Source organism: Xiphias gladius, chromosome 21, assembly GCF_016859285.1.
Source record: "Xiphias gladius isolate SHS-SW01 ecotype Sanya breed wild chromosome 21, ASM1685928v1, whole genome shotgun sequence".
Classification (NCBI taxonomy): Eukaryota; Metazoa; Chordata; class Actinopteri; order Istiophoriformes; family Xiphiidae; genus Xiphias; species Xiphias gladius.
Window position 1 is genome coordinate 14086005 of NC_053420.1, and position 27537 is coordinate 14113541.

Below are 27537 nucleotides of genomic sequence, written 5' to 3' on the forward strand. Positions count from 1 at the left end.
TAGAATATATTTAAATAAATAAAATTGCTTTTGCTCATGCTGCTCACAATGAATAGCTGTTAGTCAGTTGCATATGTACGACCAAGAAGAAAGTATGGAAGGACCTCCTGATTGAAATTTTTAGCTATCATAGCTATAGCTATGATTTCATTAAACCCTCAGCAAAAAAACCCCACAAAAAACCAAAACCTAGAAACACAGAGGTCATGTCCTCAGCATAAGATTTAGATTTATGATCTATTCTTGAAAAGTGAGTTTTTTTATACTCAAAGCCTTTAAAGTCACACGTTAGGCCAAAAAATAGACACAGAAACCCACAGAAGTTACCAGAATTCCTGGGAGAGTGGAAAAAACTAATGTAGTCAATAATATAGGAACACTGGGGCAGACAGCTAGCGTGAAAGGACCGACACAGAGCAAAAAAATGTCACTCAGCGAGTGAATGAGTTCAATATTGAAAGAGAGCCAATTTTTACAGACTTTTTTTTCTATGTCTCTTTAAAATTATCTGCAGGGTTTGAGTGGGTGTCTGGACTCACGACTTGAGTGTTTTAATTTAAAAATCCTGAGAGACAAACATAAGGCTGGGGTAGTTGAGATTGAACGGGAGCCGAGTATTAAATGATTGGTGGAGGCAGGGGTCAAACAATGAGAGGCTGGAGAAGAGGTTTAATTAGGTGACATTAGGAAACAGGTCTAATACCCACAACAATCTTCAACTCCCTCGACATCTCACAAGCAGATCAGATTACCTTATCGAACCCTTTTTCCCATTTGGTTCAAACGGCATCATCTTCAAAGTCTTACAGAGCAAATAAAAAATACATTTAGAAATCTGCTTTATCTCATTCTTTATCCACACTAGTGGTGTGGCTCCATGGATTGCAATGTCGGTCGGCCTGTTAGTCCACCACTTTGATCCAGACTAATATGTCAAAAACTATTAGGCGTGCCAACATTAAATTTTCAGCAGACACTCGTGGTCCCCAGAGGATGAAGCGCAACGACTTTGCTGATCCTCTGGCCTTTTCCTCTACCGCAACCGGCAGGTCAAAGTTTTCACTTGGTCTGTGAAACCTCTGTTGGACAGTTTGGCACGAAAATTTTGCACAGACAATGCATCCGACGTCGGCGATGCTCTGAGTTTTTCTTCTTGCGCCACCGCGAGGTTTGGCATCTGTGGTTTTGAATGAGATGCCTCAGCAGCTGTTGGATGGATTAGAACTGAAATGGTATATAAACAATATATATATATCCGCTTAACATCAGCTTGAATTTCACTGCGTCACAGTGTACATGGCTGCAGGCTCTTGTTAGAACAGTGTGAGTCTGTCTCTCTCCTTGCTTATTAATTTTCATTCTTGATGTGGTAGATTTTTAATCTGCGCAAATAAACTAAACTCGAACACTTGTATAAAAAGTCACGACGTTACACGCTCCGGTGCAGTAGGTGGCGGTATGCGTCTTTCCCGCCGCTTGGTCGACCATAGACCCACCCCACGGGGCACATGGTACCTGGTGTACGAATGTGTTCATCTCAACTTGACCGGACGTTCACAGTTTTCTTTTGTTTTAGTCTCCTGGTATAAGCGCCGGCGTTGAAACGCGCTGTCCAGCGACCATTGTAACGTCCTATTTTGTTTGCTAACGTGCGGGGACCAAGTGTAATTCATTTCCGTCATGGTTCGAGCTCAAAGGTGAGTTTGGCTAGAGTTAGCTCCCGGAGGTTGGCGTGTTTTCATCCGGCTGGTAATGTGGTGAGGTTAAATCTAGCCCGACTTAGAGTCGAGGGGGGGTAACCTGTAGCTGTTTTAAGGTCTAATAAGTTCATAGCCCTGATCCAAGACCCTCGCAGCTCCCGTCGGGACCTACAGGAACTTAACAGATACTGCAGGGCTGCGGTGTTGCAGCGTGAAGGGTCCGGGGTCAGTGCTAATCGGATCCACAATAAGCAGAAGAGATCTGGTAGTAAATAAAGCATCCTCCGAATGCTGCAGAGCAGAGACTGAAGCACGTTTGTCTCCTGTCCTCCAGGGGTAAACAGCTACGGAGACCAAAAAAGACAGAGCAATACGACGAAGATGACCCTGAAGCCTACAAGAACATGCCTGTCCCTGATAAGGTAAGAGGACCCAGCAGGAGATCTGTCACCGCTGGCTCAGGGAGTGTGCAGGTCTTAAAAAGTCTTCGACTTCTGCTCCTTATCCATGTTGTGTTTAATGATTAATGATTGATTTATTATTATTATTAGGAATTGTTATATACAGATTTGAAGTACTGTCAAAAATGGCATATAAATGTCAATAAATTCCTGCATTGGGTAAATATTTCTAGACCACATCAGCCCTACTGGTTTTCATTGATATCTCTCATACGTCTTTCACTATGATCTTGAAACTGGTATTAAATAACGTGTGGTACTAAAAAGGTCTTACAAAGTTTACCTTGGTGAACCCTGCAAATCCCTGTGCCTGCATTACTGTGGTTTATAACACTGATTACAGGCAGTATCTGTGTTGTTATTCAAACAGTGCGCTTCCAGTTAGTTAAAGTCGCACAACATAAATGTGTTTTAAATATGTCACAGAGTGGAAAGTTTTCTGTCATTACCAATCTAAACCCACCAGAGGAAAGCTTGGGGTTAACCGCTAATAAGAGTTTCAACATACAGCATGTCCAAAGCTTTTTCAAAGGGGGCCAGATCTGATGATATGAAAATACGTGAGGGCTGACTGAGCCTCCCGTGATACTTTTGGACCATAACAAAGTCACATAAAAATGCACTTCATTCAACTAATTTTATTTGCCATGATATAAGAATTGTCTTTAGTTCAAAAGGGAGTCTGAACAGGTCTCTCCAAAATAATTCAGCCTTTTTCTCGTGTGCATTACCTTCAAATTGTTTCACTGTTTTTATTTGAACTGTCTTCTTATCAACTTGTCAGCCCTCTTTGAATTGCACTAACCTGTATGAATGGTGCTATACAAATAAAGTTAGATTCACATCTTGAGTGTCACGAAACCGAGAAATAACTTTAGCTTAGGTTCATTGCCCTTTTTAAGCATGAGTTTGGCTGTGAACAAATAAAAACGACTCTAAATGATAAAGTTCAAATCATACTCCCCTTTTAAAATAGATTTGCATGGTGTGGTCAACTATCAGCTTTCTCAGGTCTTTCGCAGACTAGTTATACAGTAGTCTTGTGTCACATCTACAAACATATCACACCAACAACAGCAATTACACACTAATCTTTGTGAAGTACCATAAGCCCAGGTGCATAGTTATGACAATGATTTTGACTGAAACTATTATTGGCGACAGATGTTACAAGTGCAAACGGTACATCTACAAATAAAAACCAAGCACTGTTCATTATTTAAAATGGTGTTGTTTGTAGTGGCCCATAAAGAGAGACATAAGTTTTTCCTATACTGTATGCATTCAACAGATGTTGTGTTGCCCATAGAAAACTTCATTTGTTAATGTCAGATCATACAGGGCACATAAAATTGTGAGCTAGTTTCCAAAAAAAAACAACTCACATTGTGATGTTATACATTATAGAATGATAAACATCAACAAACTGTTGCCACATCGTCTCTGCTTTGGTGTTGTGGTTATTTTCAACAGTGCTGAATGTCAGCTTTCAACCCGTCTTCTCTCTTCCTTTCAGAAATCATCCCAGTACACAAATGACAAAATCGATGAGTTTCACAATGAGAAGATTGCCGTAAGTTTACCTCATTAGTAGGTCTGTGGCAATTGTATGGTTCTTTTTTTACTTTGTCACTTTACTTTTTGTCTCTTTGCCGTAGAAACTTCTCGCTCGTGGTGTTCAAATGGAGAGTGAAACGGAGGAAATGGACGATGAGGTGATGCACACTTTCTATTTTTTTGTTTTGTTTGTTTGTTCTATTTATCCTTAGAAATGTGACTAATTAATTTTGAGTAAAATAAATTGACTAATGAGCTAATTAAAGCTCCTCTGAATTTCACAGGAGGAAGTGATGGCTCTGGACGATTCTGAGACAGAGGATGAGGAGGAAGAGGAAGAAGAGAATGAGGAAGAGGGAACAGACATGGAGAGTGATCTAGAAGGGAAAAAAGATGAAGGTAAAAACAAAATCATAATTTGTAGTTCAGGATTTGGTTTACTATTAGGTGGAACTAACCTATTTAACTGTAATTACGTTGTTTATCCCCAGACCTTCCAAATGAAATGGCATGGGGCAGGAAGAAGAAGATGTTCTACGACTCTGATTATGTGACCACCAGTAAGCATCTTTTATCTCCAGCAATATTATTGAGGCAATTCATGATAACTTGGTCATCTGTATGGCTTATGCAACATTTAAATTGTGTAACTACAGAAGGGAAATCCCAAGAAGATTTGGAAGCTGAGGAACGAGAGGAAGAAGAAGAGGCTAAAAATATCCAAAAACGTCTCGCTGCAAATCTGAGCGAGGAGGATTATGACTTAAACTTTTTTCAGGTATTTTTATTGTAAATCTACTGTACAGCTGCAGTGAAATCCACGTGGTGATGATAATAATGATGCCTTTTTTTTGTTGTTGTTGTTTACCTCTGCTGTTTTATGTGTTTAGGAATTTACTGTAGAGGAGGAGGATGAAAAGAAGACTGTAGGAAAAGAGGAGAGGATTGTGAAAGACCTGAAGCAGATGTCTCAGAAGGAAAAAATGAAACTTCTGAAGAAGGAATCACCAGAGCTGCTTGAACTTATTCAGGACTTCAAGGCAAAGGTAAAAAAAAAACGTGTGCACCCAAACCTTGCACGTGAAACAACCTCAGAGGTAATGAGCCTCAAGATACTTGCTTAGCCACCATAGACATGTAATATGTAATAGATGTGAACTACTTCTGTTTGTACTTCCTGTGTGCAGCTTACTGAACTGAAGAATGAGCTCCAGCCCCTGATGCAGATGGTCAAGGATGGAAAGATTCCACCAGGAAAGGTGAGTACATTTAACTTTATTTCTAGGTGTGAATTTTTCACCAGATTTTGAATTTTAAAGAAGTGCATATATATCCATTTATTATATTGAACAGACCATTGAAAAAGGAGAGTCCTTTTACTCGTCCTTTACTCACTGAAGGGCAAAACAAAGACAATTCTTCTTCTGATACATCAAAAAGAAAGTTTGTTTTACGGCAAATCAGGAGAGAGAGAGAGAGAGAGAGACGCTTGTAGTGTAGATGTTTGTTTTGTTTTTTTTTCAAATATATATATTACATATTTATTATTTTAGCTGTATTGCGATGGCAATAAAATTTGTGAATCTAATCTTTGGTCCTGTTTTCCAAAGGGTGCCGACTACCTCAAGACAAAACAGCAACTTTATCTCAAGTAAGTCTTACTTAAGTTGTCATTTAAAATTGCAAATTCATGTCATTGTCTTTTGTTGAATAATGACTGATCTTTGTTTCCTACCACAGTTACTGCACAAACATCAGTTTTTACTTGGTGCTGAAAGCAAAACGAATCCCTGCTCATAACCACCCTGTGATTGAAAGACTGCTCACCTACAGAAATGTAAGTCCACACGTTGACATTAAGTCTTAGCAAATGTATTAGCATACAGTATTTTCACCCTATACGTCCATCAGTCAAGAAAACTGCATGTACACTCTTTTTAGTTGGGACAATAGCCTTTAGTGTGTTTGACCGTGGCAGCAATAACTATTTGGGCCGGGACATCACATTACCAGTGTCAATGGACATAGAGGACCATGGAATATCTCCTTCATGCACATACAGTATTCACATTAACAATCTCTTCAACATCTGAATACAGCTCATCAATGAACTAGGAGCAGTGGACACTCGGCTTGTGCCGGAGTTTCGCAGGCTATTAGCTGGTGAGGAGACAGGTAAGCCCCCCGGGAAGCCAGCAGAGGGCATGAAGACCAGGGTCTCCAATACGAAGGAAGAGGTTAGATTCTTTCGACATCCTCAGTTTGAATCTGTTGCTAATGTTAAATATGGAACATGAATGCTGATGAATGCTGGTTGGCTGCAGGATTCTGGAGAAACCATGCCCGAGGTCCAAGAGGACTCAGACTCTGACCTGGACGAGGAAGCGGCTTTGCGTTTCTACAGAGACGTGGAGGAGCGGTTGAAATTGAAGAGAAAGCGCAATGACGCGAAAGCTGAAGAGTAAGTATAATTTGAGTTTGCAAATGGCAGCTGGGACCAAATAAAGTGAGGATCTGATAAATGATCAATTTTGTCGCAGGTTGGTGGAGAATGACAATGAGGAGGAAGAGCTGGATTCAGATGCTAAGAGAGGAATCACTTACCAGGTACTGAGTTACAACCACACACTGATACACAAATATTATTAATAGTCATGATGATGATTAATACAGCACCATCAGATTAGGTGAATAAAGACAATTGCCAGAAATTGAATGCAGCCTCCTAGTGATTGGTCCACGATATACTACAGGGAGTTACCAATGTTTAGGCTGGACTAATGACCCTGGATTGATAATCTCATATGGTTTTACAGCAGTGTAGGTCTTCTCTCTATGCGGACTATCTTGCTGTATTAATTGAGAGAACAAATCTCAAAGGGGGTAAAATGTATGCTTCATTATTTCATTTTATTTATTTTTCTGATGACATTAGGGTGCAAACTGCTAGAGGTTCTCAGCAGTATGTGACGTCCTATCCAGCTATGTACTACAATGCAGTTTACACAGGATATACAGTTGTTTAAAAATTGCAGCTTCAAAAAAACAGCTAATGTCTTCAATGTACTTGCGAAGCTAAAGTATATCAGAGCAAGCTTATAAAATTTGTTTTCCTTACCACCCCTAATGTGTCTTCGAATAGCTTTTAGCTGGGGTCTTTTACCCCTTTGGCTTTGATGTTTAAGGGGAAATTCTAGATACATCTTCAAAAAAAAAATGTATTTCTTCAGTACATTTCAATACCTGGTGCCCCTCACTACCGTATTCACTACATGTATTCCATGTCAGACTTTGTCACTTCTGAACATTAATTCTAATTATGTCTCTCAACAAATTCCACAGATGGCCAAGAACAAGGGGCTCACACCAAAGAGGAAGAAAATTGACCGTAATCCCAGAGTCAAGCACAGAGAGAAGTTCAGACGGGCCAAAATCCGCAGAAAGGGACAGGTTTGTACTCAACACGTCGACGAAACCATTTTTGTTACACTGTTGGAAGTGCGCCATAGAGCTTCCGGGGCCGTCTGCAGGTTCATCTGTTTGAATCAAGAATATAATGTATGCTGATATGTCAAACACATTTCCAAGAACAATATTGAGACTGTTGTTCATATTTGCCAGGTCCGTGAGGTTCGTCGAGAGGAGACACGGTACAGCGGAGAGCTGTCTGGTATTCGTGCTGGTGTCAAGAAGAGCGTCAAATTTAAGTAACCAAGAGAGAATCCAAAATATGCTGCCAAGTGTGGCCATGGGATTGAAAAAATACCAATGGACTGTACTTGTACATGTTTATTATAGATGACCCTTGTAGTAAAGCATATCACTGAATTATTCAGCTGTCAGTCACTGTTGTAAAAAGACATCAACATGTCCCGGATTATCGCACAGTGTGCACAAACATTTTAAAAACTGTCAAAAAGTTACATATTGTCTCTGTATAGACACAGCATTATAACCTTACAGGGCCATTTTAGAACAGGTAAAAAGGACATGGGAAGGTATGATGTGCTTAGTTACAGTTATTACTAAGGACATGCAACCAGACAACATACTCAATATACGGTAACTTTGTCAGCAGAACAGGCAAGTGTGGATTGAGGGTCAGGGAAGAGCACAGACAAAATTTAAAGCCGCGTCACTGACTCAGACGTGCAGATGATGACTGTCAGCCCACTTGTTGAGTTAAGAACTTGTTGTGTGCTGACGTCAGGTTGCTCACTATCCTCTCCTCTATCTCCACCTCATTCTTCACATCTTCCTCTGTGAGGATCAGCTCAGCCTGAGTCGCGGGGGTCACCACCACCACATAACCCCGTCTAGAGTCCAGTACATTGGCAACAACCACCTGGTGCCTGTAGGTGTCCAGAGCCCGCCGAGCCTTTTCCAGTAGGATGGTTGCGTCGGTCTCCAGTTTAAAAGATATGACAAATGCCTGAGGTGCCCAGTCCTTCACCAGTGGGGACAGTATCTTGGGGACCATGTTCAAACTGAGCTGAAAGAGAGGGAAAAAAAGTATATTCCCGTTAATAACCACACTGAGTCTACAGCCATGCTAGCGGCTCTTTGAGGCTGCACTTGGGCATAGTGGTGTTTTGAGCTAAATGCTAGCATCAGTATGCTAAGATGCTGTTTCTAAACTGGTGTATTTACAATGTTCACCATCTTACTTTTTATTGTTGGTTTGCAAACATTTGCTACACCTGAGGCTGATGGGATTTTTTTTGCAGGTATTTAGTCATAAACAAAAGTGTTGGATAAATTAAAAAAAAAAAACTGGACTTGTTAATGGCGCAAGATCAAATGTTTAATGATCACCAAAGTGATAACAATTCGTTTCTGTACAAAAGCCACACTGCCATGCCACTAGCATGGCTAAAAGAACTGAAAAAAAACAAAACAAATCTTGCATGTACAGCAGCATTCCCACTCACCTGAAGAGGACCATTAGAAGACTGGATTTTGTGTTCAGGCATCTCAGATGCTGGGATATAGAAATCAGACACAGCTGCAGCCAAGTAAAACATGGCCTTGGATCCTAAGTGAGGAATAAACATTTGAGGACAAGTTATTAATAATATGCTAGATAAGAGCCACGACTTCAACCTGTAAATTATTGTTAATACATACCTATTGTGCTGAGTGCCTGCGCTGCCGCTTTGAGTAGATGCAGATACTCTGACAGAGTGCTGAACTCAACGGGCAGGAGAAGTCTGCTGTCTTTCACTTCTTGGTATCTCTTCAGCACTTTGGCAATGTTCGGAAGCACCTGCTGGTTAACCACCACTTCACCAGAGTTACAGGATGTGTCTTCTCCACTTCGGAACTGCAGGGCATCTAGCATGTTCATGGTTGAGAACGTGCGAGTGTAAGGGTAGAGGGAGCGATGCCTGTGCAGGAAGATGACAGCGTAGCTGGCGTCTATGAAATACTCCGCTGAGGAGGCTCCTCGTCTGCCACTGCTGAAGTTATCGAGGAAGCGAACAGTGCGTGACTCCAGGGGAACTTTAGTGCCTCCTGATGTGATGAGAACCACTCTGCGACCTGCTGCTGCGTGATGCATGGCAAAAGCAGACATCTTCTCTTTGACCTCCTCGACGTGGGAGGGAACAGCAAATTCTTCAGTTAACTTCCCATCAATCGAAGATATTCTGGGTTCAGCCATTACCTGGGGGTGAGGGGGGGGGCATCGTCAGGAGAGAGGATTCATGCAGCAGAGTAGTGATGGACACTGACAATCAGAATGTCAGACCTGTGTTTAAAGGGGAACAGTTTAGCCTGCCTATTAAACCTGTTGTAAATTGTCCTTTGTGGGTCTGGAGGGGGAACCTAAAGTCTGAGATAAAGACCTCTAATGATATAATGAAGGATAAACATCAGAAATTAGATGCAGCTGCAGCCAAGTGAAACATGGCATTGCATCATAAGTGCAAAATAAGCATTTGGGGACAGGTTAAGAGCAATATGATCAGCTTGGGCTTGGAGATGGCATATGTTTAACAGAAGCACCGAGTGTGTTTGCTGAAAGACGCAATCAAGTTGCATCATAGGAAATGGGAAATCCAGTGTTTTTGAACCTTCGAACATATAAAGGCATTAAAAATCTGAATAATCCTGTCTCTGATGCACCAATTTTGACCAACAACTCCCACAAGTTCACGGAAATGTGGTACTAAACTATGTAATGTCAGCCGATGTAAAAAGAAATCTCAGCATAGACATGCCAAAGGAAGATACAGGTAATTTAAAACCATTCACGCCACTGTGTAGTTTGTCCACTAGAGAGCACTACCACGTTTATTTTCAGCTATATTTTTGCTCAGTATATGTTTCAGTCAAAATTTCTTCAAAAAAAAGAAGGGTTCCTTCTCAAAAACGTTTGCATGCATCATGTGTTAGTGTGAAAAAAATACATTTCTGCTAAAACGGTTTTTAACTCTCTGTCAGCCTCAACAATCCAGTATTGGCCAATTCCTACCTTTTAACAAATAGGACAAACTACAGTGAAAAAACCCCCCTCAACTTTACAATATATTGTTATACCTTACAAAAATTCTGCCTTAAAGTCCCCCTCCACTCAAAAAATGGGCTTTGGTCATTGTTAATTCACTTGGATGTTTGACCTTCGCTGTACAGAATGATGAATGTCTGAAACTAGATGGCTGTTTTTAAAATCATCTGCTGAAGAGGAAAGGTTCACCGTGCTCATCAAAAATCTGGGCTTAAGACATGTACCCGAGAGCATGATTTCTAACACTGATTTAGAACTGATCCAGTTTGGATGTCGGTCACGGTCCAGTATGTAATTTACCCGTTGAAACTTGAAGCCTGCATTGAACATACACTGGGAATGGCCTTTCAGTGATGCAGGAGACATCTTGTGTACTGTACTTAAACTTTTGCATGAAAAACATTTGCATAGTCATAGAACCCGGATTTATCAGTGGAGGAGGAGGCGAAGATGTCATTTTAAGGATTTCTAACCAGGTAACTGAACTTTTTTGTCATATTAAAACGAAATGAGACACACATTATAAATCAGACCAGAGAATTTTATATATATTTGAACGTGCCTGGTGGGTCTCTTAAATTCTTGTTGAAGCTATTTTATAAAGGTCTTGAGTCATCTTCTTGGTCAACTTATTCTGGCTGCTTGTACTTTATGCTGGTTGCCGTAGTGTATTGCGTTTTACTGAGAAACTCAGTATAACGCAACACAATTCAACAGAAACCACAAAATGTTTATTCGACACTTTGACAGTTTCAACTAAAAACTAATTACATACACTTTGAAATCACAGTATTTCACTGGACTTCACAGTATCTCACTAGTCCTTACAACAACGCCGCGTTAATTTCCCTTTCTTTAAAGTGCGCATAAACCTTAAACTGAGTGTATGAACTTCACAGGTTGAACCTGGACCTTAACGTTTTGCCTAGTAAAGTCTCTTTGCTGGCAGCTGACACGCCACAGAAACCCCGGACTCTTTAAATAAGTTTGTCAAGGACAAAATAAGGCGGAAACTTGAATTTATCCGAAATTGGAACGTAACAAGACAGGTTATTCCTGTCATCGCGTCACGTCGCCTGCTGGTTGAAAAAAAAAAAAAAATCATTTGCCACTGTGACAATTTCCTGAAGGAAATTAAAAGCGACACTTGTTGTGACAAAAGACTGCAAGACAAAAGTGCAAAAACGCCCTACTTCAGATTCCTCGGTGGATCTCAGGCAGCTTCTCAACAACTTCGGCACTTCCTGAAGCCAGTGAGCTGGACTCTTTGGTCTTTGTAAAACAGAGGAGAAAACCGCCAGCGCCCCCAGTGGCCGAAAGTGGTGCTACCGCTAATACACGTGGTGGTTTTGAGTCTGGAGCAGGCAGCAGCAGTGCGTCAGTGACTTTCTCGCTTTCCTGTGAGGTGTCAGACTTTGTGAAACTAGCATCATCAGGCAGACCTAGAGAGGACATGGGGGAATTTCTGTGAGAGGGGATCTTTTGGACTGGACTGTCCCACTGACTCAGCATGTTTCATGACTAAGAAACGACTTGAAATGTTCGATGCTAATCTTCTGACTCTTTTAATCCTTTACTTTTGGTGAACGGTTTTAAAACGTTGGAATGGCATAAATTGACAGCCCACTTTCTCAGAAATGCTGGTTGGACCTGGTTGCACAATTGGACGTCTAATTAATGGTGAGTTTTATTAAACACTCTCTAAACGGAGAAAATTCTATTTATTTGAATCTCCCATGTATCGAGATTCTCATCTAAAATTGGGGGGAAAAAAATTAAATTCAATACGACACAGCATGGCTGAAATATGTAGTTTCTTCTGTCTGTCTTTTCTGTTTTCCCTGAAACTCCATACAAAGTAAGAAATAACTCATTCAGAAATTGTCTATTATAAATCATTTCAGGCCTTATTGATCATCAAATTTCGATTTGCATCCACAAAGATTCACTTGGGATTCCAAATAAATCTTCACCGGTCTACTAAAAACTCTCTTTCTGCAAATTTGACATCTTGTTCTATACAAGGTTTGTTTTTTATTATTAAATTTCTCTTTTGGATTTGACTTGCTGACTTGACAGGGCGTTAAAAATTGCAGCCCTTTCTTCTCTGTATAGATTAGTTAAAGGAAGGGCGAAATTTTCTTATGATTTGATGGTAAAAAAAAAAAAAAAAGTTACTTTGCTGAATTTATTTTATTTGTTTTTTCTTATAAGGAAATCGTTGGCTGCATCAGGGTTGAACACCATGAATTGAAGTGTAATGAAAATGACGTGGTTTAAATACCTTTCCGACAGATCGTATAGACATTTGACCTGTTATTCTGTATAGACACCCCTGTATGTGTTTCATTCTAAAGCGAGGCCTTGAACAGAAGGGCGGGATCAGTCACTACCACCGTGACTGCTCCGGTGTAAACTGACTGGTCGTTTCACCGCACACGGTCAGGGTGTGTTAACGGCAGTGTCCGTGATCAACCCGCGAGGGGCGCTGTTGCACTGCCGCACGGACGATCGCCGCACCTCCGCGTTCCGTGATACGTGCTGGTGGCGCAGCTCAACCAGCTCAGCGTCCGCGCATGTAGCCGATGTGTATATTCACGTTCATGAAAAAAACAAAACAACGACGAAACGGCCACTTTTCAACAAAGACACCGCCAGTGAAATAAACAAATAACTTGGTTCGGGTTTTAACAAGCCTGCGTGTCGGTTCAAGAGTCACCCTTGCTTTCTGCAATTGATGGAAAAAGTTCATAAAATCCAAGAGTCAGAAGTCAGTCTTGCAAAATTAGTTACTATAGCAATGCTATCGAAAACATATGAGAGATGTGTGGGCTTTTCGTATAGAACTTTTGTTTTTCTCCAGGCCCACTGTTTTCCACTGCAGACGCTGATGCTGACATTTTCCTGATCGTCTGTATTGTAGGCCTACACACTGAAGATAAAGGGTCTACAATTATTAGTAAAACCGTAAACTAGTCTATTCAATTCTGAACAATAACATGTTTCAACACTTTGTTATAAGAACTCCTAAAACAGTTAGTTAAAACATCCCTTATAGTAGCTTTTTGTATATCATACTCATAATATAAAGCTACTATAACTCAGACATACCTCCTAAAAACCTACAGTTATATTACGGGAGAAAGGAAAAAGAAAATGAAAACGAGGTCAACATGAATTCACTAGACTACTGAGTGCAAGGGCTGAAGATACCAAGTAGGGCATTGAGGTCATATCCTTGTTTTTTTTTTTTTTTGTTGGTTTTTTTCTCCCCTGAGAATTTAGAGATTTACTGAGTAACCCTAAATGCATTTTACATTGTACAATGGTGAGTTAGACATGGTGGGATTTTAAAGGGCAATGCATTTTTTTCACTATATTTAAATGGGACTAATTTTAGGCCAAGAAAAAAGAATGAATGAATGAATTAAATATTTCACCAGAAGAGTTTTGAAAACAACATTTAAACAATGGTATGAGGAACTCTGGGACATACCTCTGCACTGAAAATGAAAAAATAAATGATTATAGGTTTAGACACTAATAAATATTTATATTTTAGTTTTTTTTTCTGCAGTGGTCTGCAACTAAAATTGAGCAATAACCCTATACATAAGCCTGTGTATCTTGTCTCTAGTGAGGGCAAAAGCAGTAACACTTATAGTGCGTAAAGATGGCTTATACAGGATATAAAATTAAAATGGGGGGCCAACTGCAACTTTTTTTAGCAGGGCAGGGGGCATTTAGCTACAACCCTGCAGGTCTATGTGGTGTCCATGTCCACTCTTTTCTATCAATTATTTTATTTCTCTACAACGTATACTCCTAAAACATGTATATTTAATTATGCACTAGAATCCTTGATATGTTTTTATTAGCCTCTGTGTTCTTTAGTTTCCTCTCGCTACCACTTTAAGATTAGACACCCTTTATATAGCGTTTGTAAGTTGCAACTAGTGGCTTTACTAATGATTAATAGCCAAAATTATTAACTAATGGTAGATCAGTTATCATCCATTAATGAAAGCAACATTTAGGTTGCCAGGTAAAAAAAAAAAAAAAAAAAAAAATCCTTATGGAGTTGTTTATCAACCAGCAGGGTATTTACCTCTTTTATTCTTAAGGAAAACTGCAATGGATGACTTCCACCTGGACCACAATCCATTTTTTAACAACTTATTAACATTTAAATCTGCAGACTTAAAGGCTTATTAGGAAGTCTTTATAATAATAATAATAATATTTATTATTATTATTGTTATTACACACACCCAGGGCTGGATTAACCTGCTGAGGGGCCCTGGGGGCTGTATTTGTATTTGGGCCCCTACTGACCCATACTAAACATTAGGCACCCAGAGATCAACCGGTGCTGTAATGAGCTAAAATGATTAGTTGATTAAAGAGTTTGCTGGCCAACAGAGATGAAGTCTTATTTAAGAACAGCTGAAATGATCGGTTGATTGACAGAAAATGAACTGGCAAAAAAATGCCAAACATTTCATGGTTACAGCTTATGAAGTATGAGGATATGCTGCTTTTCCTTTTTTATTCATTTAATAATTTTATTTATTAAAATAATTTTGACATCTGTACTATTGTCTGGAAAAATCAAGCACTGTGACAATATTACTTTGGGCTCTGGGCAGTTGTGATGGGAATCTTTCACAATTTTCAGAATTTTTACAAACCAAACAATCAGTCATTAATTGAGAGAATAATAAGCAGATGAATCTGTAATGAAAACCATCATTAGTCGCACTTCTATACAAAATAGTTAAAAATTACCTCAACCAACAACAGTAAAATCCTGCTTTTACATTAATCCATGAGAAATAATAATCGAATGCCATATAATAGTCACCTGGGCCATTTATTCTGCATTAAGCACCTTTACTTTTAATACTTTAAGTACACTTTCCTGATTATTCCTACACACTTTTACTTAAGTAACATTTTCAATCCAGGCCTTTTAATTGTAATAGAGTATTTTTACAATGTGGTATTAGTATTTTTACTTAAGCAAAGGATATGAATACTTCCTCCACCACTGCAAACACTTTATAAAAGGTCAATTATCAGACAGTGTTACCCACGTGAACAATACTGTACTTTTTTCTGCTTTTATTCTGTGATTCTGACTTATTTGTGTCTTTTCAGTTCTTTATCTATTAGGCCATTTCTTACGTTATAAGGCACTTCGACTAATACTCAAACACAGTGCTTTCTAAGCAAAGCTAATTTATCGATCAATGTAACAGATAAGTTGATGCTGTTTCCACTGCGGGATTGTACGTTTGACCGCGCGCTAGTTTCTGTGGCGGCAGGGGTGGTGAGACGGGGGGAAAAAAAAAACCTTCATGTGCGTCGTGTTATGGGAAAGTAGTTCCGGGCGCTTAACCAAACGGGGAGGGGGAGGGGGGCGGGAGAGAGTCCCGGATGTTGGCTCGGCCGCAGAGAGAAAGGCGAACGGGAGAAGGCGGAGAGAAGCTGAGGAGGGACCCCACGGCACCGCGGGCACACCGGTGAAGCTACCGCGGCTCTTTGCACAGGACGATAACGTCAAGAGCGCAGGACACTCCTGGGGGGCTCCCGATAGCTGAAGAAGAGGAGGTGGAAGGAAGGGGAGGGGGCAGTTACTCAGAAACTACCGTGAGGATTACAGAGAGCCACCGTCACAGCTGCTTTCACCCAGAGTAAGTGAGCTACACGGGCATGGAAGTTGAACTAAGGCCCACGAAATGGACGACTTTAACGGGGAAGTGAGCTGCACTGAAGTTCTGGGGATTGAGCCCGGCGAACAGGCCCTGACACACAGCTTTCCGCTCGCTGTGGCTGTGCGTGCGGAGACACCTTTTTTCCCAGGGAGCCAGTCAGTGTTGTCCCGTGGTCAGTGTCAGTATACCCCGGCCGTGTTGCTGTAACTCTCCAAGTTGACAGCTCTTGCGTTAGCCTGCTAGCACCGCCGTGCAACCGGTGACAACTGACAGGGCAACTTTGACAGCTAGCTAGCCAGTTTTGGTAGCCAGCTAACTTTAGCTGAGCGTTGTCGGCGCTCTCTCCTGGGCCAGGATAGGTGTGTGTGTATTTTTTTCCCCCTCGCATTAGGGGGATATAATGACCTATCCCAGCCCTCCAGCAGCTATCGTTAGCTAGCTGTTTGGTATGTGAGACGCTGTGTGTCCAGCATGAGTGTGTGAGCCCAGTGTCATTTGGCTTTCCTGCGTGCTCTGATGGTATTTGACTCACAGCTGTTGCAGCGTGTTTTCTCGTCTGTCAATCGTCTGTTTCTCAGGCGGCTAATAAATTCCTCCAGAAAATAATGATCCTCGTACGTAAAACTCGTCGGGCTAGATGACAGGGCGCACGTCTGTCATGTGGCTGGACAATCAACAAGTGCAAAGCATGTTTCACGTGAATTTTATGCTACTGACTTTGATCTCGGGGCTGTCTCTCGCCTCTGGTGGTATACCCTTGTAGATTGGCCTGAGATGGCACAGACGGTGTAGCGGTTAAGTATTTGGTCCTGTGTGCAAGACATCACTCGGGGCATGCTTCTCTTTCCTTTGATGTTTCACCAGTTGGTGTGTGATCGCACAGGGCAGACACTGACTAGTTAATGCTGCAACTTTAAACTAAACAGCTGTGGCATTTGCGTGTAGCTGTATACAAAACAGTGTCCTTGCTTTATCCTGACGGCCTTTATTAGAGGATGCATGAATGAACTCTTAATTTGCCTTGCTGTCAACTTCTGCAAGTTTTATCAATGAAGTCACGGTGTTATTTTAACGATTGAGGTGCAATGAGCTGCAAATTATAAGATGATCATCATATACTCCCGTTTATATTGCCATAAAGTCAGCATAAAAATGTTTAATTTTTTTTTTGACTAAAACAAAACATTAAATTCCTCCCAAACATCCCAACCCTGCCAGGCCTTATGCTTCAACTAACAAAATGCCCATAGCATTAGTCAGCACCCACAATCAAAGGTCAGACCTGGCTTGCTTCTTAATCACCCATCCTTTAAATAGCAAGCCTACAGGGATCTGTCTGGATTGAGGCTATCTGTGCATGAAGCTGTAGAAGACACATGGTGTTTAAGTTCTGATATTACTACATCCAGGTAACCCAGGATAGTTTAATTTAGAATACTGTCTAGAAATTAGTATGAGCATTTTATTTTGTGAATTATCCTGCTACCGTACTCTCTGTTGTCCTTAGTTTCAAGAAATGATGCTGAAGAGGCTCCATAAGCAGTTTACGTTGAATGGCATATTGTAAATTATTGTAGCGTCCCTGGCTCGGGCTGAGATAGGTCTCAACTCCTGCACTGCAGATACCTTGGACCTTGATGCCATTCATGAAATTCAGCATTTAGAACTTGAGTTCTGTCAATTGAAACAACTATGTCACATACAGCAGAAATAATTGGGACAGACAACGAAAATGACATATGCTGCTGTTGGCTGGCTTTTAAAGAATACACCTAGAGAGCAGCCGGTGTGTACTTTTTACATATTGTGTGCAGAAATGTGAATGTGCGCACACACACAAACACACACACACTGTAAAATTTGTTCTTAAGAGCGCTACTATTGCATCCATCAACTGCTGTTAGTTTATAAGCAATGTGTTCATGACTGAAAAAGTTGTGCAGACTTTAAGGGTCATTTATGCACGTTTTTGATGATTTTATAAGTGTAGGCATTCATAGTAAAATCTCAAATCACATTGAGCAGAGTTAGTGACTTCTTGTTGAATCCTTTTTTTAAAACAACCTCAAGGTTTTGATGAATGGTCAGAATAGCTGTGAAGAAAGAAGAGAGGAGATTAAACATCAGTGTATTCTCACAGTAACCATTTAAAAGTGTGAATGGGAGGATGTGATACAGCCTCTCGTTAATGGCGGTTTTACCCTGCAGTGCTCTTTCAAAAGTCTATTGCCTAAACGTTTAACAGAATACCTACTTCTCCAAGGTCTTTGTGTGTCTTTGTGTGTGTTTGTGTTTGTTTGTGTGTGTGTGTGTGTGTGTGTGTGTGTGTGTGTGTGTGTGTGTGTGGGTGTGTGTGTGTGTGTGTTGCTGGTAGCACATTCATCAATCATCTTCATAGAAAAATTACTTTGTCATCCTCTGTAGAAGACAAGGAATATAGAATAACTGTGTAAATAAATATTGACATTTCATCATTGTGTCACAGATAATGTTCATCTTGGGGTTTATAGTGTATAATTTAATAGATTAAATAGAATAATGGTATGATGTGGAGCCAATTTGTATAGATGTCAGGGGTCAGTTAGCTAGAATAGTACAGTGAATTTAGAATGGGTTTCTACTTTTTGAATACCAGCCCCTCATTTAAAATTCAGTATGTGGCCCTGTGCCTAGCCCCGTCTAACTGAGAGGCTTTTTAATTTCTCCCCTTGTTGAAGTGATTATTCAAATGGCCATCCGTGAGATGCAGTTATCAGACTCCTGGTGGTAGTTGAGCCTGTGGCTACATGAATGCCCATCACCCCCCCCCCCCCCAATGTAGTTGGACAGCAACCAACAGGTACCCTCTGTAGCAACCCGTTAGGCTGCTACATCTACCCCCTTAGGCTGAAAACCTATTGTGTTATGCGATTGGCAGATGGCAATTTATTCATGAGGATGGCTGATATATTTTTTTGGCATGGTGTACTGGTGATACTGTTGGTCAAAGGCCTCCGCTTAATATTTTTTACGATGACTTATCTTTGGTCTGAATCCAAAGTGGGCTTGTTTCAATTCTTCTATGCTTGGGAATTTGAAGTTATTTTAGGTTGGAGTTTCTTTCTTTTCGCTACATCGCCCATCATGTTGTCCTTTGGTGGGTTTTTCACCTTGGATGGGCAAAAAAAACAAACAAAAAAAACCCAGGATCTTCCTTTTCTTTTTAACAGCTGTTTACTCTACGTGGAGTCTAGGCTGTCCTCTAATACGGCTCAGGCGAAATGACTGGACAGTTTTGTTTTGAAATTTCTCACTGTACTCTGCTTATATCCAGTATGAAGTTTTGCTCTTATGGAGGCTGTGTTGGTGAGAAGGGACTGGCTCAGTCTTCATTAGCAACGCCGTGCATCACTAGAATGCAGATGAGCTATGAAGCCATTCATCTGCTGGAAATGCCTCCCTGATTCCAATTTGAATCTTGTTTGCAGTCACATTGTGTGAGCCCACTTGTCCATGTTAAAGAAGTCTCTTTATGTGAGAGATCAGAGGGGGATAATTGCACTTAAGTGAACCTCATTTAGTGCTGGCCAGAGCAATTACTGTAACTGCAGTTCTAGGCGTTTTTTGGGGCCTGGAGCAGCTGTCATTGAGTCTCTGTAGCTGAGATATCAAATGGTGAAAAGAATGACATTGGCATGGCATCATGGGAATGGCAGATCCTTGGATGGATTTTAATTAGTTTTTGCAGGTTTTTGCTCAGCTCTTTTTTTTCTTTTTTTTTCATCCGAAGAAAAGCGTAATTAAAAATGACAATTAGAAATGCTTTATTTTAGTAATGATTGAAAATATATTATTCTCAAGGTGCTGTAAGGTGAAAAAAGCGAGTACTGTTTCTTTAGGCAAAATCCCCTGGGCATGAGGGAAATGTTTTATCATTAATGTTATTCAGGAGCCAAATTTTGAGTTTTGCTCAGCTGGGTGCTTTAATCTATTTTTGCTGTAAATTAATGAATTTTTAAAGAGCCCCTCGCTGGATACGGGTGGATGTGGGAATGCAGCACTGGTTCAGTTTTCAAACGAGCCTCTACTCCACCGTCACCCCCACCCCTTCACCAACAACCCTCCTCACGGGATGGAGAGAGCACATTTACTGAAGCACTACACTTTCATTTTTTATTCATCCAGCAATACACTGCCTAGTTCTCCTCACACCACCTCCTCCCAGTCTATTGAGTTGAATCTGTCAGTGAACTAGTCCTATATGCTCCAGTTCATGTCCTGGGTTGGAGTTGGATGTGGACATGAATCAGTGAGGGAGGCATGTGATGTTTAATTCAACTGGTTCGTTGCCTAATATCGGCACATTTGCTCAGATACATGTTTTATCTGAAAGTGTTTAGCCATTTATTTCCCCAGTCTGACTAATCAGGGCCCTTCTCTCTACAGGGGAACTACTGTAACTACCCACTCTAGAGCTTGCTGCATAAGTGTAGAAAGTGTAGGAGAAAAGGATGGGGTGGGGGCTGGTGGGGGGATTGGCAACTCCTGTAGTTGATGGCGGTTTCTGTGACTCATTCCAGCCTTGTGGTAGCGAAAAGACTAATAAATTTTGTGGTAAGGCGATTATAAATGTTTGGTTTGATCTAATCTTTGCATTAAGTTCAAGTCTAGGAACTGTATCAGGACATGAATTGGAAGTGTTTATGTTAAAATAGATTATGTGTTAGGTGGTTGTACTGTACTAAATGCGCAAACAGAAATCAGGGCCTACAAATCAACTCCCTTAAAGGGGAGTTAATGTGGAGCTTAATGACGTGTAAAACAAAAGATTTCAGAGTAAATGCTGTGTATGTAGAAGCTGTGTCATTTGAGATTTTACTTACGCGGGTGCTAATGAATAGCCAAGTCCTAAATGAATAAGACTGACTTGACTTTTCAGTGCCTTGAAGGATTAAATAATTCATCATATTGTATGCTTTGTCCTTGAGTTTTGATAGGCCCTCACTATCAGTGTATTTTTCTTAAGCTTTTTTGTTACTTACTCAGTATAACCAAATTGATATGCTTATGTGATTCACACTCATAGGAGACATTAGAGCTGTGTGCAGGAAGAAAAGCTCGCTAAGCTGACACAGTTTAAGTAATAAGAACTGGGCTTTCATCATAATATGTGGTATCTGGTTTAATCATTACAGTGGCTCTTGTGGCAGATACAGAATTCACTTCCAGGTAAAATGGCAGGATACCTAGAGACAGTTTTATTATAGAACAGACTGTCAGTTTTGAACTGGGAAAATTTTGAAACTAAAAACTGTAGAATCAACAACTAGCTGAACAATGTTGCTTTGTCCGCATATGAGCAATCACAGTCATTTATGACAGATCATACAAATGTGGACAACTGCTTCTGCACTAAAATCTCTTCAAGACACGACAACTTAATAACACAGAATTCCTAGATGTTACCTTCAGCTCCCTTCTTTGGACTTCATGTATGACATGACAATTTAGAGGTAATACCATGGCATTGACAAGTGTACTGTCTACCATAAACCAGACTTGCTTGAATATGATAATCTCACTGCTCTGTGAGGCGGAGGTTGGTACATGTGTACAAGCATAAGTAAACACTGCATGTTGTGTGCATTTCACCAGAGCTTGTTGTCTTGTCACCCAGACATTTATAGCCAAGGATCATTACCATCTGGAGCCCCAAGTGAATCAGCTTCTCTTAGAAAGACTTTAATTCTCCTGGATAAGATGGTCAGTGATGTTTGGTGGGGAAATTTCCTCTGTAAGCGGTACTTGCTTGTTTACTGCAGCGGTATTAGTAGGAGGTGTGCAATGCAAGTCGCAATTATGTCGGCTCTCATAGGTTTTATTGGCTTATTACTGTGTGCAGTGTAGCCACGGTGAATATCTTTTCCGTGTTTGAATTACAGTCTGCAGTCTCAGAGAGGAAAGTCAGAGAGGGTCAGTTTTAATTAAGTTCACAGTCCTAAGCCTGCTTAGCAAGGTTAAATAGTGGAGTTTTTAGGATGTGGTTAACTGCCACATCACTCAAGTTCATCCTCTGACAGTAAAACTGGTGGAGGACTGATTATTAATCATGAAATCACAAGACAGGCACAACAGCCTTGTGTTGGTTGATGAGACTTCAAGGCTCTGTGTAGCTTCTCCATTTATTTTGTGATTTTTAGATAATGTTAACGTGGCACTAGTCCAGAAATAGCTTCATGTAGAAGCTGGAGACTGTGTGTGATGTGGTGTGTGAGGCTCATGATCTGTAGGGGCGAGTGCCAAGTTTTGCAGATGTGGTGTTGGTTGGGAAGGAGCTGTGGTGGATCTGTTAGACCCAATGATTTAAAACTTTTTCTTCATACCCCTTGCCTATGCCTTATTGTCCTCTGCATGCTCAGCAGAATTGCACGTCAAAACCCTTCTCTGTTGTCGTCATTTGTTGCTTTTTTTTTCTGCATGAAACCTAATGGATTAGCCTTAGATGTAGTACTTGGAATCTCCATCTGTGATTCAGAAAACCCCTAACAGAGGCCAAGGATTCTCTCGATGGAGTCGGAGGAAATGTTGATCTGTGTGGACCAGGAAACCCACACAAGTGATGACTCGCTCTTGCCCCATCATTCCCACCCTATCCCTGTTTCTTGCTCTCATGCATAGTCTGTCTCTTCATTATTGTTTAATTTTGTATCCACTTTTCTTTTTCTTTATCTCTCTCTCTGTGCCGTACTCTCCTGTGCTCTTCACTTAGCAAACAACACGTCTGTAGAGAATTCAGAAGAATGCATCTTGTTACTCAGATGAGTCATACTTCCTCTGGCCTGCATGCCTCTCCCTCAGGGTGGATGAATGAGAGGGTGGAGAGGTTAGCTGGGGGAGGGGCTCAATGACTGAGGTGACGTGTTCTGTGCCAGTTGCTCAATGTAATTAAGAAAGCATCAGTGTGTTGGTCATAGGGCTGGAGATGTGCACATCAACGCCGCCTCAAAATGTGGTTGTCCCTAGGTGGCTGTGTGACTGACGGTTTTGACCAGGCTGAGTCACCGCCTTCAAAAAGTAACTGTTTGGAAATCTCAGGCCCAGCTCTGGCCCCTCAAGTAAACCACTCTGCCAAGGTGCTGTGGCCCTGGGAGGAAAGCCTGGGGTCTTGGCCCTGGAGAGGAACGAGACTGCACCTGCAATCTGAGAAATCTGTGTCTGCCTTACTGAACAAAATTTATATGGTGGAATGAAAAGACTGTAGAGGAGTCTGCAAGCAGTTACTAGGCTGAAATGTTCTTCAGGAGGCCTGACAACAATATAATTGCGTGTGTGTAAATTTATGATGCAGTTAAGTGTGTAACACTGAAGTTTTCTGTTTTTAATTCCCTAAACTTGTTCATCCAATTTTGCTTAATATCACATTGTACAAAATGCACAGAGTTGTCACTGAACTTGATTATCTTTATGATAACCATTAGGCCCCTCTCAGCTCTAGCTCTGTCTCTCCCATACCTGCACTTTTTGGTCCCCTGCCAAAATCTATGACTCACAGGAGACTGAGTGACCTACTTTTTAAGTCTTCTAGGAGTGCCAGAGGATCTTTTTTATTTGCAAGACAATGCACTGGGTAAATATAAGTCAATTAAATTGCACTTAATGCACCAGTTTTTTGATTTAAGCACCTAAAGGCTGTGTCAGCATGGCGGCCACCTCAGAGGGTTCCCTTCATTATCACAAGGAAAGAAAATTCATAGTAAACAGTTAAGCTTTGATATCTCATTAGAAGCAAACTGAGTTTAAGGCAAAGCTGGCTCTCATCGAACCAATTTAAAAACATAACTCATTTAATTGCTCTCATAATCCTGCAGTGTCTGTGTGCTTTTGTATTGCACATTCCCAGTTTATCCAGGTTGTCAGAGATTATGGTGTCTACATGTAGACAAAGCATTTATGTACATGAATCAGTGAAAGTTGCCTTAAGGCCCAGTCGGTTTGTTTTAGTAATGATAGAGTTTTGTCTGTACTGTCAAGGTAAAGTTTGAACAGTTGCTCTTAAATATTATTTGGATTAGGATGGGAGATAAAAAGTTTGGGTACAGAAACCGTCTCCCAAAAGCCTGGTTTACAGTTTGTCTATCTCTGAAAAGAAAACAACGATGGGATCAAAGGCCATAGGATCAGTCAGATGGTTTGATGCTTTGAGCTGGTTTTTGATTGGAAAAAGATGCTGCTTTACAGCGAATGGAATTTCCACTTTAATCGCTAATTGCTGTTTTTTGGTTGTGTTGTCTCTCATTGAAGCAGAAACAAGCTGTGCCGTTGAATGCAGTGTCTTGGCTGCTCTTTTCCCTTCTACAAGGCTTGGCTGCTTTGATATGTCAGTTTTGTTTTAGTCTGCCGCCTTCGTCTTGACATGATTGGCCCCGCTTGCTCCGACCTCCTGGAAACCCCCCGGCATGCCCGCCCCAGGGTGTGTGTTCAGTCATTTATTCGGTTTCCTCTAAAAGACTGCCATGCCTTCACTTCCCTTCTAGTTTCCCTCCTCTTATTAAGATGCAGAAGGCAGACAAGCAATTGGTCTGAAAGGCTTAGTGCTGGGGGGTTACTGGTGTGTACAGTGGGGGGTTAGGGAGGGACTGTGAGCATGGGGACTTAAATGACTTAATGTCCCTGTACAGCCCAGCCGCACTCCGGCCAAATTCTACAGGCAGCTCACAGAGCTCTGATTTCTGCCTTTTTGTGTGAGTCCATTGAAAGAAAGTCAAAAAATGATGCTCTGACAAAAGTGACTATAATTGGAGAGGAACAAATTATCAAGTCTTTGGTTAATGCTGATTGCTGTTTGGGTTTATGCCTGATAATCCCTATTTAGTTTTCCGAAATGACTGCCGTTTTGAAACCTCTTTTTTTTTTTTTTTTTTTTTTTTTTTTAAATCTTGTCTGTGTTCTCCAATGAATTTTGTCATGTTTTTGCTTCTTTTTAAGAGGTCCCAGTAGTGAACCACTTTGACCACCACTCAGGCATTTTGATTTCCCTTTTTGTTTTATCAAGCATTTTGCTTTCAGTGAAATCCTCCTGGTGCCTCTTACAAAGCCCAAGCACAAAATTGTTAAGTCCAATGGCACACCTACATTGCCGCCTATATACTATATGCTCAGTTTGCTACAAAAAACACGTGCTTCTATTTGCTAGTTGTGCGGTTTGCTAGATTACTGCTACTGAACCAAGAGGCGGGATTACAGATCAGCACTGGTATTGCTGGTGCCAGCTGACTATTTGTGTTACTGGCTGTAGCACAAAATCTGGTCACACCCAAAAATGTGCCACGGCACCACACATTAATTGCCACAGAACCACACGTATGCTTTTCAGTCAGAAGAAATGCAAATTAATTTTGAAGTCAAATTTTAAATAAATTTCAAGTAGAGGTCACGCACACTGCTGCACAATGAACACACAAAGTGTAATTAAGCATTTCACTGGGTTTAACAAACAAAACTGCAAATAATTTCATAGTTAGTTATTACAACTTGATATAATGTAGTTGTAAATGACTGTGATTGATATAGTACTTCTTGGCTAGAATCATCTCAACTCAACATCTGATTTTGGGTCCAGTTTTATAGCAGGCTTTGGAGAAACATTTGGAGAGGACACTACAGTCTAGCGTAACATCAGAAGGTATCTGTTGTGCACTTCATTTTATGTAGGTTAAGCTTGTGGCTGCTATAGAACTGTTCATGTACAGTGTGCAACATACTCTGTCTAGTTTTTGCACGGAGGATGTCATCCTGTGCATCACCACAGGCTGTAGGCGAAGGAGAGCAGAATATGTCACACATGGCAGAGATGTATATCAGATGACAATTAGGCAGCTAGATACCACTCATATCAGTGGGACTAGTCAACGTTTTTAGGAGTATTCAGCCTATTTTCATATCAGCCTAAATTAGAGATTGGAATAACTTTTTGTTTCTCACCTTGAGCTATTATTAACACTTTAGTGACTTGGTTCATAAATAGCAGCAGTTTCCAATCTGTCAGATTTCTATAATGCATGAAATACTTTGCATTAATATGTACAGCCTCAACAATAAGTCGTTTTGTCGTGCAGTAGGAAACAGTCAATTTGACTTATTTAAATACACAAAAATACCAACAAAAACAAAAAAAGTCTCAGGAATTCAAGGAGTTAATATCCATAAAAATGTAATGCACAAATTGATTTAAGAAACCACTAGAAGTAGATCAAGGATGTATTGGTTTTACAAAGCTAAAAATATTTGAACTATAATCCTGTAGTCATACTGTAGTTTTATTTTGTGACATTCATCAGAAAAAAATGGCTTCGGTAAATATGTGTAGCTTAATGAGAAAATTAAACTTTTAAATTTCCCACATTTCACAAATGAAGAAAAGGTTTTACAAGACAAGTTTCATCTGAATTTAAGGGAGTTATATGTTTGGTTTGTTGGCTCTGTGTTTTTGTGGTGATGGTAGGGGTTGTTATGACGTCAACACTGCTCTAACCACTGCTGTCACCACCTTTACTTTGGGACAGTGCAACCACTGCAAAAAAAAGCTTTCAAGGTGAAATACTGAATAGTCATTTCTGAATGGCAGTGAACACTTTTTGAGGTCATATGTCTTCAGAACAGATTGCGGTTTCACAGTCATCTCACCCTGCAATCAACAGGTTTTTTTAACGTGTATTTAAATTAATCTGTGATACAGTGTGGTTCCCCAAAGAGTCCCTAACCTTTGTGGTTCGTTCTGCTGTTTTTGTTCCATATTTACCGCAAATTTTATCTTAATACAGTACGCTAGTAGTGATGGATATAAATTCGTTATAAATACATTCAATATAAACAAATCTATATAAATAACTCTATATATATACACATTTATAGAGTTATTTATATAGATTTGTTTATATTGAATGTATATAAATAACTCTATAAATGTATATATTCCAATCCTAATAGTGCAGCCTTCTGAGAATATGGATCTGAAAGTCTTGAAACAAAAATAATGTCCAAGTTCTCATTTTTAATTTCTCTTTATTTTATTTATCTGCTTAGTAAGCTCTCATATACCTATGAGTCAGAGACGGGGGACTAAGTAAAATTTTCCTTGTCAATGTGATGCAATAAATGTATTTCAAGGCTGTTCATAGCAACAGAATGTTTTTGTTAATTTTTATTTCAAGAACATATGGATAGGATATAAATAAGTTTAACTGTTCACATATTTCATTTATTTTCATTTATATTTTCATTGACCTTTATACTACATAGTTTGCAGGTCATTGAGGGTTAGTGCTGTTTTACTAAAGAGAGGTCTGTGGTCAGTGGGGAACAATACAGGCCAGGTCAGGAGTTTGCACAGTATAGGTCTCTCTGCCCTTCTCTTTCACAGTGACTCATTTCAGACAGCACATGATGCACCACTTTCACCAAGTGAGTCATCCTGAACAAAAGCACCTCATTTGACGGGGACCAAAAACCAAAAACGAAACATGGCCCCCTTTTTTTTTTTTTTTTAAAGTATTTGACATTTACTCTTGCTGACCAAGAAGTGTGCGTACTATTTGTGCTCGTGGCAAATTCTGAAG

The 27537-nt window shown here is 40.4% G+C and overlaps 3 protein-coding genes across 7 annotated transcripts in view; 2 read left to right on the forward strand and 1 right to left on the reverse strand.

The window, feature by feature from the left end:
* Window positions 1–1458: 1458 nt before the first annotated feature.
* Window positions 1459–7546, forward strand: utp3 (UTP3 small subunit processome component). The gene is made up of 16 exons (XM_040116022.1): window positions 1459–1697; window positions 2035–2122; window positions 3678–3734; window positions 3820–3876; window positions 4003–4117; window positions 4210–4278; window positions 4375–4496; window positions 4609–4764; window positions 4906–4977; window positions 5329–5369; window positions 5459–5555; window positions 5818–5955; window positions 6043–6179; window positions 6259–6325; window positions 7061–7168; window positions 7340–7546. Exons 1-16 carry the CDS (start codon window positions 1681–1683, stop codon window positions 7427–7429), a joined length of 1431 nt encoding a protein of 476 aa, XP_039971956.1. The 5' UTR covers window positions 1459–1680; the 3' UTR covers window positions 7430–7546.
* On the reverse strand, window positions 7493–11542 carry ppcs (phosphopantothenoylcysteine synthetase). Of its 2 annotated transcripts, none has more exons than XM_040116023.1 (4): window positions 11420–11542; window positions 8846–9383; window positions 8650–8753; window positions 7493–8210 (listed from the first exon to the last, which is right to left on the reverse strand). In XM_040116023.1, the coding sequence occupies exons 2-4, from the start codon at window positions 9378–9380 to the stop codon at window positions 7884–7886; spliced, it is 966 nt and encodes a 321-aa protein (XP_039971957.1). In that variant the 5' UTR covers window positions 9381–9383; window positions 11420–11542; the 3' UTR covers window positions 7493–7883. The 2 variants fall into 2 exon arrangements, with proteins under 2 accessions (XP_039971957.1, XP_039971958.1); XM_040116024.1 differs by having other exon boundaries at window positions 8846–9467; window positions 11420–11503.
* Window positions 11543–11831: 289 nt separating this feature from the next.
* foxj3 (forkhead box J3) overlaps window positions 11832–27537 on the forward strand; it is a 74767-nt gene continuing 59061 nt past the window's right edge. For 2 of the 4 annotated variants that reach the window (XM_040115713.1, XM_040115714.1), the window contains exon 1: window positions 15680–15922. The gene's annotated coding sequence lies outside the window, so the exon portion shown is untranslated. Of the gene's footprint in view, window positions 11907–15679; window positions 15923–27537 lie in introns of those variants that run through there. The other 2 variants (XM_040115712.1, XM_040115711.1) reach the window with 2 other exon arrangements.

Coding starts and splice junctions, on each gene's coding strand:
- utp3 (XM_040116022.1), top strand. Junction 2,123..3,677: donor ACATGCCTGTCCCTGATAAG/GTAAGAGGACCC, acceptor TCTTCCTTTCAG/AAATCATCCCAGTACACAAA. Junction 4,978..5,328: donor GAAAGATTCCACCAGGAAAG/GTGAGTACATTT, acceptor TGTTTTCCAAAG/GGTGCCGACTACCTCAAGAC.
- ppcs (XM_040116023.1), bottom strand. CDS start 9,380: ATGGCTGAACCCAGAATATCTTCGATTGATGGGAAGTTAACTGAAGAA. Junction 8,754..8,845: donor GCAGGCACTCAGCACAATAG/GTATGTATTAAC, acceptor TTCCTCACTTAG/GATCCAAGGCCATGTTTTAC. Junction 8,211..8,649: donor CTTCTAATGGTCCTCTTCAG/GTGAGTGGGAAT, acceptor CCTCTCTTTCAG/CTCAGTTTGAACATGGTCCC.